General features: G+C 33.8%; 2 protein-coding genes across 2 annotated transcripts; both read right to left on the reverse strand.

The window, feature by feature from the left end:
- Positions 1-1,475: 1,475 nt before the first annotated feature.
- LOC145585679 (ATPase GET3A-like) lies at positions 1,476-7,342 on the reverse strand. The gene is made up of 7 exons (XM_081642384.1): positions 6,828-7,342; positions 5,336-5,457; positions 3,486-3,636; positions 3,162-3,272; positions 2,575-2,713; positions 2,367-2,482; positions 1,476-2,027 (listed from the first exon to the last, which is right to left on the reverse strand). Exons 1-7 carry the CDS (start codon positions 7,098-7,100, stop codon positions 1,851-1,853), a joined length of 1,089 nt encoding a protein of 362 aa, XP_081498510.1. The 5' UTR covers positions 7,101-7,342; the 3' UTR covers positions 1,476-1,850.
- A 596-nt stretch (positions 7,343-7,938) lies between these two features.
- LOC145585680 (SPX domain-containing membrane protein At4g22990-like) lies at positions 7,939-15,788 on the reverse strand. Its single transcript, XM_081642385.1, has 11 exons — positions 15,569-15,788; positions 14,942-15,012; positions 14,344-14,464; positions 13,438-13,749; positions 12,932-13,036; positions 12,291-12,745; positions 11,430-11,728; positions 10,522-10,712; positions 9,798-9,988; positions 9,141-9,274; positions 7,939-8,871 (listed from the first exon to the last, which is right to left on the reverse strand). Exons 2-11 carry the CDS (start codon positions 14,992-14,994, stop codon positions 8,633-8,635), a joined length of 2,100 nt encoding a protein of 699 aa, XP_081498511.1. The 5' UTR covers positions 14,995-15,012; positions 15,569-15,788; the 3' UTR covers positions 7,939-8,632.
- Between the last annotated feature and the right edge of the window lie 4,548 nt (positions 15,789-20,336).

Here is a 20,336-nt window from a genome sequence, read left to right on the forward strand (position 1 = left end):
TTTGTGTTATAAATAGGGCAGTTAATTTGCGCTAGATTTTCATACACAATACTCCTTCAATCTTCTTCATTAATCCTTTTTTTTTTTTCTTGGTGCTCTTACGTACAGAAATTATAATGGCTAAACTCAACAAAATTATTCATAGTATTATGAGTAAAATGGCATCATCATTAAGTTGTGTTTCTCATCCTAAGAAATCAGAAAGCAGCATCGAGAAGAAGCAGATCAAAACCACTACGTCTTCAACACCGGCTTCTTCTACTAAAGGTGTCGCGGCTAGTCAAGGTGTTGCAACGATAACTCCGGTGAATCACCAAGGCAGCGACAAATCGCCGTGTCTTCCCAATAATCGAGTTGTTATGCCCTCCTATTGTCACAAATTTAGTGCTCGGATATTGAGTAATGTGTATTAGCTTAATTAGCATGCATCACTTTATTGTAATTAACTAGTTTGGATTATGTTCTACATCGATCTCATCTTGGAGTACGCACTTAGGAAAATACTTTGTAAGCATATATTTGTTAGTAATCAAATTTAACTTCTGAGTCATCACTTACTTCGTAGTTTTTCTTGATTTTTGGCTTAACAATCGACTTGTTTGAATAATCAAGGTTTAAGTCATATTTGGATGTTTAGGTTGATTTCGAGTCGAATCATATTCGATTCAATTACCAAAACTATTCCCAAATTATAGTCTTATTATGATAGAATGATAAATAATTATCAAACGTCGATTGCTTAAGTCAACATCAAATTCAAGTTACTCGATTTCAAGTAGAATTTTGGTATTAGGTCATCAGTTTTAATTTAGAGTAAATGATTTTGAGTTAATTAAATTTTGCTTGTAAGTCATATTGCATCAATAGGCTTATTAAGCGAAATTAATAATTATTAGACATATTTAATTTAGTGGCGGATAAGTGATCAAAACTAAGTAAAGTCAAATTCAGTTTATGTAATTTCATAATTTCACGGTGTAGGTGTTGAGTCGAAGTTGTTTGCTCTTTAACAATAGTAATTAATCCCTAATAGAAAAAACAACACTATTATTAAAAATAAATAAAAAAAAACCACCAAGAATTGATCAATACAATACATAATACAGTACTATTAGTTGTGCTATATCACAATATTATTAAAAAATTCGAGTTTGTGATTTCAAGTAGAGTTTGTGTATTAGGTCATTTATTTTGGGTTAGTAATCAAGTACGAATCAAGTTTCGTAAGGTCACATTCATTCAATTCTATTGTCAATAAGCTTGTTAAGTTAAAACAAAGATTATTACACATTATTGTTGTAAGGTCAGGCTAAATTTAGGTTATGCGATTTCGTATAGAGTACGTTTGTGTTCAAATCCAATTTTCTAGGTCTAAATAATGTTAATAAAATAATTTTATAAACTCGAAAATTATTGGTGATTATTCCCTAATAATTAGCCAAGGCAATAAGGTTAGCATCAATCGCATACCACTACAAATCATACACTAATAATAACTGATCTTATTACTCTACCAAGTGTTTTGAGAGTCAGGTCCATCTGTTCAAGAAGATGCATGACAAATTGAAAAATACAGAATATCTATAATGTTAGTATGTTTACCCTTTTGTTTCAAAAAAAAAAAATGTTTACCCTTTAACATATGCCCTTTGTTACAATGACCTATATAAAACACATGCATCTTGATGAAGAATCAATGAATAGGCCATCCTCGGGCAAGCCCCGGTGGCCAGGCTATCACCTGCCTATCCCAGCACCCCTCAAATAAGAAAAAGAAGAGCTAAAAAAAATTCTGATTTCAAGGAAAAAAAAAACAGGGCAAAATTAATTGTTTGTCTCATGCGTCGCGCTTACACCTTTTGTTTACCCTTTCGTATCTTCTCCAGCTCCTCTTCTGCAGTTTTCAACTGTAGTTTTAACTCAGTTATCCTCAGTTCCAATTCTTCAACACTTCCCTTTTTTATTTTAGGTTCGTATGGTACGAGGAAATGTCGAGAAAATGACCTCAACGCTTGTAAGCCAGTGACCTATATACAAACATCAATTTTAGTTTATACAATTATGCAAGTTCAAGGTAATCAACAATGTAATAACTTTTCCAGGTAAAAACTAATTGATGCGTTTTCCTGATCCCTACTACTTAAAGATATGATGCAGTTCAACAGACATATTTTTTTTAATAGTTGGGTCAATTTTTTTGCCCCATAACTTATTGTAAGTAGTGGCATACTTGAAAATTTTATCATAGTCATTACCAAGTTTGGGACCCTTAATGCTAAATGGAGGGAGGAGTTATCATCACATCGACTTAAGAGAAAAGTTAAGCTGACTGAACTCAAGTAGGGACTAGTTTCAGCTGGACCTACCTCTTCTGGCATCAACGGCAGTTTTGTAATGTGGAAGTCTTCATACAACATGTAGAATTGATCAATATATCTCTCTTGCATTCGCATTCTTGCTTTCAGCAGCTTAGAATCAACAACTATAATCACCAAATTTCAAATGGAGTTAAGCCAATTATCTCAAGTTGCAGAATAAACAAAACCTGATATGTATAGATACAAGAAATAGTACCTTCGTCATCAAATAGAACTTGATTGATGATGATATTGTGAGTATCAATCTCAAACTTTGCAAGTTCCTGCACCAATCTCTCAGTTTCATACAGTGATAAGAACTCAGGAATGCAGACACAAACAAAGGTTGTCATATCCTGCAAAATGAGTGTCAAAAAAACAAGATAAGCAATAAATTTAAGAATAGGAATAGATTTCACAGAAACATTGTTTATAAAAGCAGGGTTATTTCTATCATGCCACTTAAGGAAAGCATATTATATCATAACCAACATTATACAGACAGGTGATTATGTTAACCAGATATCCAAAATAATTCTGGATGGAGGGAGTAGTTTATATGGCTTCAAACATTACAACAAAAACTTAAAGCAAATATTCAAGAATGGAAAGAAGATTTTAACCTACAACTGATATAATGTTCTACTGTTTTTAAATTCTCCTAGTGGACCAAAAGTTTGGCGATTTTGTTCCCTGGTTAGTCTGGATTAATTCACAGTTACAGATTCTACAAAAAGTCCCACGCAATATAAATTACCAGCGAGATATTAAACAGAGTAGGGCAACAAGAGCAAACAGACTTACTGGATCCCTGAACTGCTGGTTAACTTGTTCAATTACTTCTTTCATGCCTTCAAGCCTGCCAAGAATTGCATCTTCACCAAAGTCATCTTCAACACCAAAGAGACGAGTCATCTAGCATGAAAATTCACCACAAATTAATTACTTGTGAATAAGGCCTAGTAGCTAGACATCAAGGATCAATGTAGCCATAGTCCATAGACCTGCATCATTGAAGATCAGTAACCCCTTTCCCCCAACAAAAGAATGTCATAGGAGGCTTGCAATAGCACAGGCCAAGATCTTAATTCAAGTATTCATGCATCACAGGAAATCATTCAGCCATACCTGACTTAATAAGCCCCCAAATTTGTTCTTCAAGGTCATCATTTTTGCCAACCCCTTTTCTAATGTGGAAGGAAATTGCAATAGACGAAGAGTGTGTCCTGTGGGAGCTGTATCAAACACTATGACAGAGTAATCCATGGTTTGAACTAATCTGCAATAACACAGTCAATAATTAGCAAGGGAAATGCCTTGCACAATAAAGCTACCAGAAAAAGGAATTATGAACTGCAATCAAAGCAGATATAATCACCCATCCTTGTACAATGGAGGATGTGCTAAAAGAAAAATGTCTCTTAGCTAGTACTCAATTGTTTGAGAACTGAACTAAAACTGTGATATATCTGAACAAAGATCACTAATTTGAAATTTCACCCATTTGGCTAAAATGCCTAGCAAGCCAATCATTACTCATACCATTCATCCTCTATGCCCAGGTAAAGATATGGAATCACTTTCTCTATTACAAAAGACAATACAATTGGTTTTCTGATTGGATCCATAAATTTTGTTTTAATTGATTTTCTTTCATAAATGCTTATACACCAGATAGCCCAATCATTTGTGAGTAGTCTAGGATATATCAATCAATCAATCAAAGCCTTAATCCCAAAAGTGGGGTCGGCTAACATGAACCAAATTTGATTATTCCGTGTAGTCATCAACATAAATCTTTCTCCTCCATCCCTTACGATCCAAAACTTCATCCTCACGTAAATCCATGCACTTCATATCCTTCCTCACTCCTTCCAACCAAGTCATCTTTGGTCTCCCTCTTCCTCGTTTAATCCCTCCATGGTCCCACTCTTCCACTCTTCGCACCGGTGCACCCTCGGGTCTCCGTCTTACATGTCCAAACCAACGCAGACGATTTTCCCTTAATTTATCTACAATGCCCGCCACACCTACTTTCTTGCGAATAACCTCATTTCTGATTCTATCTCTTAAAGTGTTTCCACACATCCACCTTAACATGCGCATTTCCGTAACCTCCATCTTTTTAATATGCTCTTTCTTAGAAGCCCAACATTCTGTACCATAGAGCAACACTGGTCTTATGGCAGTCCTGTAGAATTTTCCCTTCAACTTTAAGGGAATGCTGCGGTCGCATAACACTCCCGTGGCCGCTCTCCATTTAAGCCACCCTGACTTAATCCTGTGGGTCACGTCTTGATCAATGTCACCATTCTTCTGGATGATCGACCCTAGGTACTTAAAACATTCACTCATGGTCAAATCCTTTCCATCCAAACTCACCACTTCATTGCAGCTTTCGAATCCATGATATTAACATCAAAATATGTAAACAAACAGGAAAAAGCACTGCCAACTCCAATTAGATTTCACCTTTTTAGAAAAATTGTCTTTTCATGCTAGGGCCTAGGAGGAAGGGTCAGTTTGAGTGAAGTATCTTTAATCCAAAGCAGTGTAATGAATGTCTTAAAGGCTAGATAAAACCTCTCATCTTCACCGACTACGAGCAACAGCACAGAAATGGCTCAATGGCAAGTCAGATTACAAGTACTAACACAATACCAATGGTGTGACTGAATCCTTGGCTCTCTATGAGCATTCTACACTGCATTTAGAGGTTCAGTGAGAACGTAATTTGGAAGTAGGCCAAGCACAAATTAGAAATTCAATTGGCGCCCTTGCGGTAACTGACAGCATGTAAACACACCATCCCCCCACCCTCCGCCCAAAAAAATAAAGTTATTATCTGAAAAGAACCATGTTCTTTAAATTTTTCTTAACTACTAACAAAATGACAATAACTATACACTGAAAAAAGACCAAGCACAAACGTGAGAGTAGGACAAAATCCTGAGTCCAGTGGTAGACAGAATACTCACTTCAGCATTTCCGCAAAACTCATGGCTTCATCGATTCCAGGAATTGCATTTGCTAGCTCAGATACAAAGTTATCTTGCCCATCAGTAGAAAGATCATCATTCTCTACAGACGGATCCACTTCCTACAGGTAAATGTATGTTGACAACATCAAATTAAAGCAATATACTATAGTATAGGGGAAAGCAAAAAATACAAACAAATATACATTATTTTTCAAAATAAAAGGTCAAATTGATCAATTATTTTGCTTTTTATCATGCACATTAAAACATCAAAATTGTCTCCTCCTTTATGCCTCTTTTCTCATATGCATATACCATCATCCCCTTAGGCTATGCTTTTCAGAGATCATAATTTAGTTTCAGCTATTCAACATGCATCATGACATTACTTACAGTAATCCTTTGGTTATATGTGTGATCTTTTTTTCATTTTATCATTTTCGTTTTCCTCTTTTTTCTTTCAAATGCATCATTATAGACCTCTAGTTTAGAAAGCACTATGACTCCATCCAACTTACTTGCCCACAATTTTTCTAAAAAACAATGTTTTTACATAATTTACTCATTTAAGTTAAAACAAATAAAATTTCAAGGCACCCACATTCTTTAATGGCATCTACATATGATTATCTCACAAACAATTGGCCTGTACCCACAAGAATATTTACAAAAAAAATTTGAATTCCATGTGTCTGAAATACCATTCTTTTGAACATCCGAAACGTGACATGAACACTAACACTTGCAAACTCTAAAATTACTTCTACAAAAGCATAGGACACTCTCAGACAGCACATCAGATATGTAACAGCTTTTGAGCATCGGGCAAATACGAGGTTTTGCATTTTGTGATCAGGCAGTATACAGACAACCTCCCCAACACTCTCTACCTCACACCCTTTAATCCACTTCTTCTGTACTACAAACTTCTTCCCTTAACCAAGTAAATTTCCTTCCTTTTAGTAAGCTAGTGAAACCATATCAGGTTGAAGTCAATGGCTCAACAAGAAAAGAAACCATTTAGTTTAATCCCATTCAAAATAAAAACAAAGAAAACTTACAACTTGCAATTTTATAGCAAGGGAAATTTCACATCAAAAGGGTGGAAACAACAACTGAAAATACCATAATTTAGAAGACGGTTGATGTCAGCTAGTTTACATTGTACAGTTTTGGGGGGCAATATCTAAGACCTGGGACCGAATACCAACTAAAATTGCTGAAAATCAATCAACTAAAATAATCCCAAAAACATGCAATCTCACCCTAATTAAACAAACACAATTTCATTCCAAACAACTGATGATTTCTCTACTTCATCAAATACCATATTGCATTTTAACCATCACTCCAAAAAAAAACAAAAAAAAAAACATTTCAATTCCCTTAAATTCAAATCAAATTACACCCCAAAAAAATCCCCATTTTGTAAATTGGCAAATTAAGAACACCCCACAAAATAAAATCAATCAAAAAGCAGAGAAATTACCATGGCAAAGAGATTGGGGAAGCCATTAACAAGGGTAGGAGTCTTGGTAAAACGCTGTTGAAAAGCATCGCTAAGATTGTGGGCAGGATCAGTGGAAATGATAAGAACAGAAGGTCGAACACTTGCAAGAAGAATGGCAAGAATTGAGCTACAAGTTGTCTTCCCAACACCACCTTTGCCTCCTACAAATACCCATTTAAGGCTTTCTTGGTCTAGAATGTTCTGCAATGTTCCTTCTGGCATTTCCTGGGTTGTTTCTTGATCTGACGCCATTGATGAAAGATCCAAGCTTTCTCTCTCCTCAATTTATGGGATTGATTTTTCTGGGTTAGATTTCAAATCAGAAGAAATAAAGGAAATTGCTGGGTTTTTTGGAAACGATATTGCTAAATCGTGAATTTGCTTGTTTTTATGGATACTTTGCAATAAAATTACCTTTTCTCCCCTCAGTTGTTTCTTCTTCAGTTCTTCCTGGATTTATTTTCTTACATTTTTTTTTTTTTTTTTTCTGTAATACTTTACTTCCTTAGATTTGTAATCATTTCCATCTAAGGTGCAATGTGGGAATGAGAAATTCTTATATGCGGATTTAAAAATTAACGTGCTTAATTTAATTTACTTTAATGGGTTTAAAATAATTACTATTCTCTATAATTTTAATTTTTTTTTTAAGAGGTTTCGTATAGGTTTAAATGGGTTTAAATAGTTAAATTTTTTTAATGAAAAATTGACTTCATAATAAAAAAAGGTAAGTTAATCTAACGAACTGTCACAAAGATAAGAGGGGAAAAGAGTGAAATATGAGATGGATATTGCAGTTCTTGAGTATCATTTCAAATTATCAAAAATCTTTCTTACAATATAACTTTCGTATCATGAATTTTGTTACAAATGGGATACGAAATGCTCTCATTTTCACCCAATTCTCGCAAACTTGTATAAAACACCCTCCTGGCCTCCTCAACATCTTGTTTAATAAGCTTTTTGCTAGTCTGTTATGGAGCAAATGACAATTGTTTAATGAACAATTTAAATTAGAAAAAGACTCATTATATAGAAATTTAGAAAAGAAATAAACTTCTGATGAGTTAAAAAAAAAATTTGTCTTAGCATGAGTCACATCTTGTGTCATACTCCGTGAAGATAAACTTTTTATTCATTAATACATATTACATAGTACATATTGTATATTTTGTTACTGAGAATAGTGTAAAATCAAAGGCACATATGATTAACAATTAATATGGCCTGAGAGCACACTGAGCAGCAGTATGACCCCACAATCTTCTGCGTGGCCCTTTCATGCGACCAAAAAGAGTTCTTTTTTAGCCTATGAAAGGATATCATGCAATTTTACACCCGAATGTAATGTAGGATAGATATTATCACTACTTTTAGCATTTGCTGGCTTGGGGTATACAACAATCAGATCTAATCCACCTGTTAAGCCTCCCGCAGAATGACAATAACCTGCTTTGCTGAAGAATTCTGCTGGTTGATTCATTAGCACAGTGCTTCCCGGAGAATATCAATTGTGAGTTCCTGAGTGCAGAGTGCTGCCTTACGCCTTGCTGTCATGACTAAATAAGCAAGTACAGAAGTATTTTCAACAGTCTGTAAGTGTCCATCGCTGACACATCTAGTTGAGGCAATGAGGAGCAGGAAACATATGTTAAAAAGGAATATAACCGGCATTTGGAAAGCTTGTCACGAGCTTTTACTCCCTAATCAACTTAATTATCGATGACCCTATAAGCTGTACAATTTCCTTGCAAACATGAGGAGGTTAAACTTTCTTTTGAGACTCAGTACATAGAATTATATGTGAAGCAGGTAGCTATGATTGAGGAGATACATATCAGAAGAGAAGGAAGAAGAGTAAGATTCAAAAGCTTGCTTTCACCCCATAACCCAGCCAGAGTTATCGTACCATCAGCAACTACTCGAGCTAGGGTCCCTGCTTCTGTAGAAAGCAGTCCACCATTGTAGGTCCCACGAGCTAACCTCGATGACATAACTCGAGACAAAAGTGATAGATTGACACCTGCAAGCATTTATCAAGTACTTTAACGAAATGAAGTAAATAGAGCTATGGCAATCTATAGACACATAATATATACAATGCAAGAGAAAAACAGTACTATGCATATAGCTAGTTGATTAGAGAGATTTACAGTGCTGAGAAAAAATTGCTATTTGAACTATTCTGACTTCCCTAATCGCATTTTCATCAAATTTTCCAAGGAAAAAGGTGGATGAAATGCAGGAAAAAAAGGGGGGGGGGGGGGGGACATTAAGGAAAATAAGAACTACCTTCGAGTACTTCAGCAGATACAAATGTGAGGACTGCTGAGATGACATACTGTGGAACTGTATAAGGTATTCCAACCTTGAAGCTTAGGACAATGCCTATGCAAACAATGATCTCGGATGTCAACAAAACTTGCCTGCATCAAGTAGTCCACATGAATTACTTTAGAGCAGTAGTACATATGTATATCACTCTTGAATATCAAGGGATCACAATGCTTTGAGTCATTGATATAGAAGATTTATCAAATATAATTGTGCCATGTGGCGATTATTAATACCCTTATGTAATAATGACTCAAGAAAGTGTGACACGAGCTTACCAAATTACAAGCATACTTTTTAGTCTTTGCCATTATAGTAAATTAGTCAAACTTTGAAAAGTCTCAAGGAGAATATCACAACAGGCACTCGAGAGTTGGAAGTAAGAACACAGCGTAAAAAGAATGAACTTTAAAAGACAATTAGATACCCTCTACTCATATTATGTAACTGATTTTAACTTTGTAGGAATTACTCAATTTCGTCCAGTCAAATTAGCAAAACAGCTAGGTCCATATATCTTGACGTGATTCCTAATCATAATCAAGGGACAGGACAACCACCAGTGAGCTAACGAAGAAATAACAATTAACATAGTAGGTTTCAGTTGATGGTTACCTTTCCTCAAACATATTGCTGATGTAGTTTCCGACTAGAACATTGACTGGGAGAACTGTTAGCCCAAGACATGCAAGAAAAAGTGCCACATATTGGGTAGACCACATAAAGTAGTATCCTGTTATGACGCTTGATTCTGCTAGTAGTATCTCCATCGCATATTTGAGCATGAAATAAATCAGTAGTTGAGCCTGATAATAGGCAAAAGGACAATAGTTTAGAAATCTGTCATTGCAACCAAAGAATAGAACTACTAGAAGAACTATTAAGGCAGCATACAAATTCCAGCTGATTTGTTTAGCCACACAAACAGTTATTTATTAATAATAATTTTAAAAATAATCATCCATTCATATTTCCTGAAAGAGTTGCTTCATAAAGTAGTGAAGAAACCAATATGGAAAGAGGAAGAACCACAGATAATCTTTCACTTACTGAATATACCTATGTGTAAAGTAGCAATATACATAATGCTATGAGATTGTCCTATAGACAAAATCTATGCAACACAGCTTGAAAGATGTGGTTTTAACTCTGTCCGTCTTAAGATCCATCCTTGGGGATACAAGCCCTGGTATATTGGTAATGACTCCAAGGGCCGTTATAGTTTTACACTGTTGGTAAGGTATTGCCCTAAGCTTATGCATGAGTAATTATTCCTTGATAGTTAAAAAAAGAGGGAAACCAAATTACAAAAATAAATAAACTGAACTCCGATCCATACCTTGACTGAAGGTGTCAGTAGTCTATAAGCTGCTACAATTGAGGTGGCAGGTTTATGGCTTTCATCAGAATCTTCATCACATTGGTCAAAGTCTTGACCTTCTTCGTCATCATCATCCTGTTGTTTTTCCTCTGAGCTTTTAAGCAATGGTTGCTCCAAACCATTCTCCATTGCGTTATGTGTCCTGTTTCCTTTTGTATCATACCAGGTACAGAGAATTAGACAATACCAAGACAAAAAGAGATACTGAACACATAAACAATATGACACATGAGGCAAACTAAAACCTTCCTCTAATAGGTCGGTAAAAGAGGGTTTATAAGAATGGTTTTTTGAGGACAGCTTGCACTTGGTAATCAGACAGTATATTTAGTTATTCACACTTATCCAAGGTACTTAAACATACAAAAATGTTTTGATTTTCTATATTATACTTGTAAAATAAAGAAAAGAAAAGAAAGAGTTATGATTTTCACATATGAGCCTCTAAGGTTGCTAGAGAGCTCAAGGTATTCCACTACAACTCATTCTCAGAAATTCGGGATGTCAAAATTAGCATCCTAGACTTTGCACTGTTTTTTCCCCTGTCCAGAATAAGTCCCCTGTACATGCATGACTTAAGACTTTCCTCAATCATAGAGATAAAAAGGATAATACAGCTTGTGGTTTAGTTGGCAAAAATGCGTACCAACCTTCAGTTTTCACATACTAGCATGAGAAAGCTAAGGGATTCAAGGAGGATATATTTGAGTTTCCAATATTTTCCATCAAAGTCTTCTTGGTCTTTTTTGTTCCTTAAGTATCTCATCTCATACAGTAGGTACAGAGGCAAAAAATAAGCAGTGATTAAGTAAAAAAAAAACATGCAGCAATAGGCTATTCATAGTAGCGATGGATCCATTACTTACCACGATTCGATTCCTGAGGTACAATGTTGCATTCAGGATGGGGAGGCTCTTTAAATGATATGCAAAGACACAATAAGTAAACAAGCCATGCCAGCGCCATAAACCATCCAGGTAAAGTGTCATCATTGAATGTTAGTTTGAACAATTTGAATTTGGCTTGGAATAAACAAGCAAGAGCAGGACCACAAGCCATCCCAAGTGCACTGGCAGTAACAAAACCTGCAGATGCCTTCATTCGTAATTTTGGTGGCACACAATCACTAATGTAACGCCTATTTACAGCCCTAGCAGAACCCAACCTGAATTAATGACATCCGAATTCCAAGAATGAGATCCCTCACAAAATCAAAGCAATGTATATATGTAATAAAGAGGTTTTAAACAAGTTGAGAGTTGAACTAGATTTTAGTGTATGACCTACTGAAATGCAAAAGGTTCGACTTGCAAACATCACAGTCTCCACCCAATACCAACAGAGAGCTAGATTCAATTAATACCTAGAAGATTAGCATGAAGAGGTTCCATTGAGAAATTTAGGCATCTAAAATCTTCCATAGTTCCATTAGGTTCCCTATTTCTGTTGTTTACGTAATACAGCTCAAACCCCCTTAGTTTCCTGGCCCTGTTACATTTTCATCCTAAATATGCATGAAATCACTAAGTGGCTCAAACCAAGGACAGTTATTTTGTTTAAAAAGAACACCAAAATTCTCAAAGAGCAAAGCTACCTAGGACATGATAAATAATATAAAAACATATATCTGAGGAAACATGGATCTTAAGTAAGTGAAAAACAAGTGTATAGAATTTTCTACAAGTATTAAAAATACAAAAATGATAGTAAAGGTTAAAATTTATTACCCACAGAAGACACGGCCAATGAGAAGTACTGATATTGAGTCAAGGTCATATGCCAGTGCATACAGGACATTTCCAACAAGGAGAAGAACACTGCTAAACACAAGGGGCTTCTTATATGATTTATTTGACCATGCACTGAGGTAGACCGAAGAGAACATTTGGGCAACAGCCATTGATCCAATCACTGCCCCACAAACAGTTGCTGCAGCACCAAGGCTTAGAGAATAACTATCGGCTGTGGGGACAATAATGTATGTATTGACCATGTATAGGAATGTGTTCATCAAGTTTAACAAAAGGGACATTAAATCAAATGCCTGATCATCAACATCATCCTGAGATGGGCTTGGTAGATCTTCTTGCATTATCATGGCATGTTTCCCCATGAAATTAAGGAAATTTGTTGAATTTGTCAGCCTATCTACAGCTGCTCGAATGGAAGTCACAACAGGATCCTGCAAACAATACACTATTATAGTCAAGAAATGCCACATTGCACCTCTGTTCAGAAAATTTTAGAGAAGGTTCGGCTGATAAATTATGTTTCTTACTTGAAGAACTAAGATATGAGAATATCTGGTAATTTAGCATGATATGAAGCAGCAGCACTAAATAATATGAAGTAATTGTATAAGTGAGACCTGGAGATGAAGAATTGGTTGGTCATATATTGATACATAGCTTCCTTCGTTGTCCTGAAGATCTGCAAGATTGCGGGATATGGCTCCCACAACAGCCCCAAAACCCTGCATGTTCAGCAAAATAGAAGGTTAATAGTGAAACAACATCAAGTCCCTTTAGTCTCAGAAAGTCACTCTTGTAATGGTATCACAAGAAGGAAATGATAATCATGATTCTTGATGAATGTATGTCATCTAAGTCATCAAATCTGCTCATCATAAGCATACTCCCACGTCCATGATACAAATTTCTATAAGACGCCAGTAATCCCTCTGAGAATAAGAAGTATATGTGAATCTAGATATATTATCCGCCAAATGTCAACATCAAGATCACAAAAGTATCAACTATCAAGGAATCTTCATGCCTTAAATTGCAATATGAAAACAGATACAAGCAAAAATGAAGCCAATTAAGAAAGGCCAAGTGCAATTTGTCATTTTATGAGCAGAACTCTTGGTATTACCACATGCTTGAATATTTGTTGCAGCTGTGAATAGGGATGATTAGCTCGAGTTTTGACATAATAATTGGTGAAGCCATAGCCCAAGCGTTTATCAAATTTTTTTAAGATCTTCCGCAGACCTATAGCATTCATTTCAACAAAGAAGAGAAGCCTCAAGAGGTCTTGTCCCACAGCACAATATGCTTCTCGTACTTCAGACACATCAAGAATGGTTCCCTGCTGAAATGCAGTGTCCTGCTGTTCCCTGAGAGCAGACAACCTCTTTGCAAGTAGCCCTTGTTGCTCTAGCATGAACAAGACAATCTTCTCAAGCTGTTTACATATAAGGGAATATCAACATTAAGCACTTGACCTCCTCAAGCCAAACAATGACCAAAAAGTTCATCAAGATTCCAAAAGTATAATGTAATTCAAGTGTTAAGGCAGCGTAAGATGCAACAGAAGCAGATTTGCAGCTTCACCAATAAAGCAAAGAAAATAACAAGCAAATGGCCTCTGAGTGATTAAAGATATATCTTGGCCTCTTCTAGGCATGGGCTTTATGCAAGCAAATTAAGCATTAGATGAGATCACTATAATATATCATCATTAAGCATGTAAGCCATGTTTTACAACCAGCTTCACAAATAATAATTTCATATAATAACCCATTCTTTCTATTTCTTGAAAGCATTAATAAAGTGCTTTGTTTAGTTTCTCATAATGTAACAACTTCAGTTGTCAGAATAAGTCTCATACATCATCTGCATTAATTTGATCAAGTAGTAGGCCTAGAAAGGTAAAAACTCAATACTGTCCATGCCAGCCCAAACTCAAAAGTATGATCAGAAGTTCAGAACAAACCATCTAGAAAAAGGGCCTCTGTATCAAGTGTGCAACAAACAAACATATGTCTGTTTGTAATACCTGATTATCCAGCATAAACGAAAAATCCTTCAGAACCAGAAGATGATCACCCGACCCATTCTCAATTTGTCGAGAATATTGATTGACCTTCTTCTTTAGAAACTTGTAGTTAATATAGTACCTTAATGTAAACAAGAATAAAAACAAAAATTAAGTCCAGTAACTACCATACAGGCTTAAATCAACTGTGTAACCCGCGACAAGGTACAGGAAACTGTAAGCCGGAAAGAAAGCATTAACACATGTTTTTTGCAAGGAAACCACTAGAATACATCTTCTCTTATCACCCACCACAAATGTCTACGTCTAATTTCTCAGTACAACGACCGACTTGTTCAATATGCAATAATTTCCATTAACCCAATTACCCAACCACCAGATTGCTTTTTTTCACCCCACCTTACAACATCACAAAACATGAATAGCATGCTACATAAATAACAACCCCACCCCTCCAAAATTAACTTTTTTAATAATGGCCATTATTTTTAGTCAAATAATCTAATAGACATAATATAATCACATTTATCACAGTATAAACATAAAATTAAAATACACCTTAATTTAACTATTAAGAAAAATATGAATAAAAAATTACCCCTGCCATTCTTCAATTTGAGTTTCTTTTAGCTTTTTCCCAAAGGCCACCATCCTGGGAAGATTCTTACACTACCATGAACAAAAAAAAACATCATAAGTTATTAAAATGCAGAAAATCTAATTTATTCATAACATTTAACTTCCTATATAATACATACAATCTCATTACCAGCTACCAAACGGGCCGTTAAGACCGAGAAGGCGAAAACTATGTTCATTAATTCAAATACCATTCATCTCTACTATGTATGATATTTCCATTACTGTAATTTTTCTAAATAAGGAAGTGATCACCATTAATAAATACAGAGTTATAATCTGACACTGTTTTTTTTTTTCTTGTTTTTTTAAGGACACAAAAATCCAAAACAAAAATAAAGTTTGTTTGCATTTTGTGATTCTGACAAGCGGTGTTCATTCACGTAAAATACACACAATATCTGATTTCATTTCATCCATAAAATTTCATAATCAAACAAAAATAACCCTAGAATAATACCAACATTTGTTCAAACATTTTTAAATAAAAAATTACGAAAATGCGTTATTTTCCATTTTTACATTAATAAAAATAAAACATGAAACTATTCATGAATTAAAAATAAAAATAAGAGAAAAAGAGAACCTTAAAGCGGCAGAAAAATCAAGAATATTGTAGAGCAGGATAGGATACTGAAATTTAGGATAATTTGGACATTTTTTGAAAGAAATTAAGCAAGAAAGAGTGATTAAATTAGGGAGTAATTAAGCTAAATGAGCAATAATAATGGTTGAGGTTGAGGAGAGAGAAAAATTAGTATGGCTGGAGAAGAAGGAAGGAAAGAGAGTGACTGAGTGACTGAGAGATTTTGAGGGAAGTGCTCGCGCCTATTACGTTTGTTGTACTCTGCTTCCTTTCTACTATTTATTTAAACCCAATTTTTTTTTTTTTTTTTTATTGAAAATCCAATTTTTATTTATTTTTTAATTTTAAGGTTAGGGAAAACTGGGAAAGACATATTTGCTGAAAAAGTTAAAATTTATTTATACTCGGGTGTAAGTTACATGCACCAAAGTTAATTTTTTTTTTTCTCATTTGATGATTATATGAGCAATAACCACCATCAATCAAACATCGCATTAAGCAAAAAAATATCTTGAAAGTAGTGTATACTCGGGGCATATATAACAGCCTTTGCATATTTTCGAATTGGAGCCTGACACGAATCAACTCAAATCGGGTTAGCGAAATGGATTTTTTAGGTGTGAAGAGAAGAGTGATGGAATTTCCACCCCTATTCTCCAAGAGTGTTGCTATTGAGGATTAATTTCACATGCTCTAAATTGTATTCCGTAAGATACAGTAGTTATCATTCATACTTTGCACTTATTCATTACGGAGTACTTGATGTTTTCATGTTTTGTGATAGTAATTGGCAGTGCAGTCTTTGTTAAATAAAAATAATTAAAATAAGAATTAGGGCTTGTTCTGAGTTACAAATTAAACTAAATTGAACTGTTTATGAGAGGAGGAAATTACAAACTAAATTGAATTAAACTGATTAAAGCTGAACTAAACTGAAATTAAGCTGAGGAAAACAAATCCTTAAACAATATATTATTATTATTATCCTGTATTATTTAGAAAAATATATGCTTATTCTCGATTGATAAAAAAAGATTTTGATGCTCCCAGTATGAGCTAATAAAGTCTTAATATGTTCTCTTGTCCCAAAAAGGAAAAAAAAAAAAAAAAAGTTTTGAAAGTGGCAAGTTGCATCAATCTTCATTTAATGTCTATGTGTCACCATCACCAAAGTGGTACATGGCACTTTCGTAATAACGATTTGGATAATTGATCTTGATTGTGGTACCCCTTCCTCCTTAATTTTCCTACGTACCCAATTTGAATTTCTTGATTAAATAGCCCAAATCTTAACATGGTACGGAGTATGTAAGAACAAATATAATTATGTAAAGTTTTTTATTAAAATTTGAATTTTTTTTTTTTATTCAAAAAATATTTCCTATATTCCATTATTTTTAAATAATATGAAATTAAAGATAATGAAATCAAAGATGTATATTAAAATATGTAATAAAAGGCTAGTGAGTACTGAGTATATATTAAAATTACATATGCTATGTATGAATAAAAATAGAGAGTATTTTTCTTTCAAAAAAAAAAATAAAATAGAGAGTATTATGTTGGGATTACTTTTATCCAACCATATAACTTTTCTAAAAAATGGTGCTTCTTATAATGGTGCCCTTATAACTTTTTTAAAAAATAATGGTGCCCTAAATTTTTTGAATATATTGATATGCTCCTATAACCCCACGAGAATTGTGAAATTTTTTCCATGGAGGCCTGCATCCGCTTTTCTTTTTAAAAAAGGCGGAATGAAAATTTAGTTGTTCAGTAAATAACATATACGTAGTAGTTATTTTATAATGAACATCTAACTATTTTATAAAGAACATTACATATAGTTGTATTGTAATGAACGTATAGTTGTTTTGTAATAGATATTTTGTAAAAAAAACATCAAATTTTATGCTCTTTATATATATCTGAAGAACATCCGTAATATTAATAAATAACATGATAATTAGAGGTGGTCAACTTCAGCCCGGCCCGATTCAGCCCGAAAGTAAGGCGGGGGTTTGGGCAAGCCTAAAAAAGCATTTTTAGTTAAAAATCCAAACCCGACCCGAAAAAAGCCCGCTATATTTTCCGGATTTGGGCACGAGATATTATGTTAAGGGCCGGCCCGACCCCGAATTAACAATTAACATTATGTCACAAATAAAAGTACATTATACTTACAATTAAAGAACATGAAGATAAAGAACATTATTTAACATTCTATAACATGTTATTTTCAGTTTAACTGAATGTTCTTTACATTTCTATACAATGTTCTTTACAATTATATAACATGTTCTTTTCACTTTAACTAAATGTTCTTTACATTTCTATACAATGTTCACTCCGCTTTTTTTCTTTTTAAGGGATGCACCATGCGAATCGTGCATCCACTTGCAGGAACCACGCACTCAATTGTGAAATGGAAAGGCAAAGCAAAAACAAGGATTAATCTCTTCTTCTTTTTTTTTTTTTTTTTTTTTTTTTTTTTTTTTTTTTTTTTTGAGGAAAATTAATCTCTTTTATTAATATCTCACATTTGAGGGAACCCAATATTTAACGTTTACTTCGTGCTATATTTTCAATTAGAGTTTACATGATAAAATATACAAGTATGTGTATATCTTACTTCCCAAATTAAGAAATATAGAGAAAGTTTTCTATGAAAAAAGGGGGGGGGGGGGTTATATAGAGAAACTATTATTATGGGCATATTATGTGATAAACTATTATTTCATACTACCTTTTTTTTTAAAGGGGAAGATTATCATACTACTTAATATGAGGAATTAGCACAATGTGATGAATAATAATAGAAAAATAGCAATTGGATTTTGACAATATGGTTTTGTCGATTCATCTTTCCGATAATTTTTTATAGGTATAAGAGTTGTTATAGATGTCTAGAATATCTCAATCTGCAACCTGCATTTTCCTAATTGTATAATAATCTTACTAAAATTAGATATGGTTTTGCTTACGAAATAAAGATAGGGGGATTTGACATTGTAACATCATTATATGTGTGAATTTTGTTGGCATCAACCACTCCTAAGTTGTTAAGTTTTTTTTTTTTCTTTTTTTTTTTTTTCTTCTCTCTTGTTGTTTACTCGAGTACTCTTCATTTGTATTATGTTAAAAGTTTTGTTAATTAGTCATTAAACACCATATCACTTATTATTGGTTGCATATATTCAGAGTACTCGTGACCATGACTTCACAGGCAACTTGATGACACTAGTTACTTATCAGGTAAACAAGGTCAATTTGTGTACTACAAGTTTACAATACACTCGTTATATACAAGCATATGCTAATTAATGTGCTCGTACTATCTTAAATATTTAAAACATATGTCCACACATATTCTCACTCGGATTTTCATTCATTCCATGTTAGGTTATTTTGTTGTATTCCCCGTTAAAAGACACTAAACAATCGTTTTCTAGCTAATTGCTAAGCTTGTCAATCACTCAATCGGATTAGTTAATAATATGTAATAGTAGTATGTAAAATAGTAATAAGATATGATGGATCTAAGGAAGCCAAGAGATTCGTGATATGGACCACCAGAATCTAACAGCATATTCGGGTTAGATCCTTTATGCGTGGCTTCTTTTCATGGCTTAGACTCCAGACTCCAAGGGATCCCCTTTGCCTATGTTCATGGTTGTTAATTGTTATTGCCTCGTGATTGTTTTAGGGTCACTCTTTATGTTTAGGGCATCATAATATTCTTAGAATCCTAGTTTACTATTCCAACAGCATATACTGTTTAGGGTAATCTCTGTCATTAATAAATCGAGGCGGCAAATCGTCCTCAAGTAAATTAGTTAGGTCGTATTCTATTCACTTTAAAATAAATTCAATAACGAAATATAAGTCATGATAATTAGAGTTATCTAATTAAGCTCAATTACAATTAAAACAATAAGTTCAAGTTAGTTCAAATAAGCCCATATAAGGTACATAAAAGTTATCCTATAAAGAACACTCCTATTTTTGGCCTTATTTTGTGTGGGTATAAAGAACGCTCCTATTTTTGGCCTTTTGTTACCTACTCAATAAATAAATTCCCAACTGTTCAGATTTTAACTCATAACTCTAACCTAGTTACAGAGTTACCTGACCACAAATGAACTCAAAAAATTATTTAAATTTATAATTCATGTAAATAAAATAATAGAGAAAAAGTAATTTCAAATGTTGTAAAAAAATTATTTAAATCTATAATTCATGTAAATAAAATAATAGAGAAAAAGTAATTTCAAATGTTGATTAACGGTTTAAGTTAATTATAAAGGCGTGACATCAATTAAATATGAAGAATAAAGAGAGTACTTACATAATTTAAATAAATTCTGCAAGATGATTTTAGATATTATTAAAACTTGTAATCCACCAGTCAACTCAGTTACTGAGAAAGATGACCTTTGGTGAGTTGAAAAGCCTTTTAAATGTGACTAAGGCCTTTATGTAAGAGAACCACCAAGCCACTAACTAAAACACAAGGCTACTACTCTCACAAATGAGGAAAATGACACTAGATACTTTGTTCTTAAACTTGCTATGTTTTGTTGAATATAGTAAACCACATCATAAATACAAACAAGGCATGCATGCATGCATATGGTTTTAATATGTTCTCATCGATTTTATTCTTATTATTTGGCCAGTTGCCACACAATGAGGTATTTTTTGTGTCACAATGTGGACACTTTATCCTTATATTGTTTGGAATTGAAGAACATTTTTAGTTATTTAA

This window comes from Chenopodium album, chromosome 16, assembly GCF_948465745.1.
Source record: "Chenopodium album chromosome 16, dcCheAlbu1.1, whole genome shotgun sequence".
NCBI lineage: Eukaryota > Viridiplantae > Streptophyta > Magnoliopsida > Caryophyllales > Amaranthaceae > Chenopodium > Chenopodium album.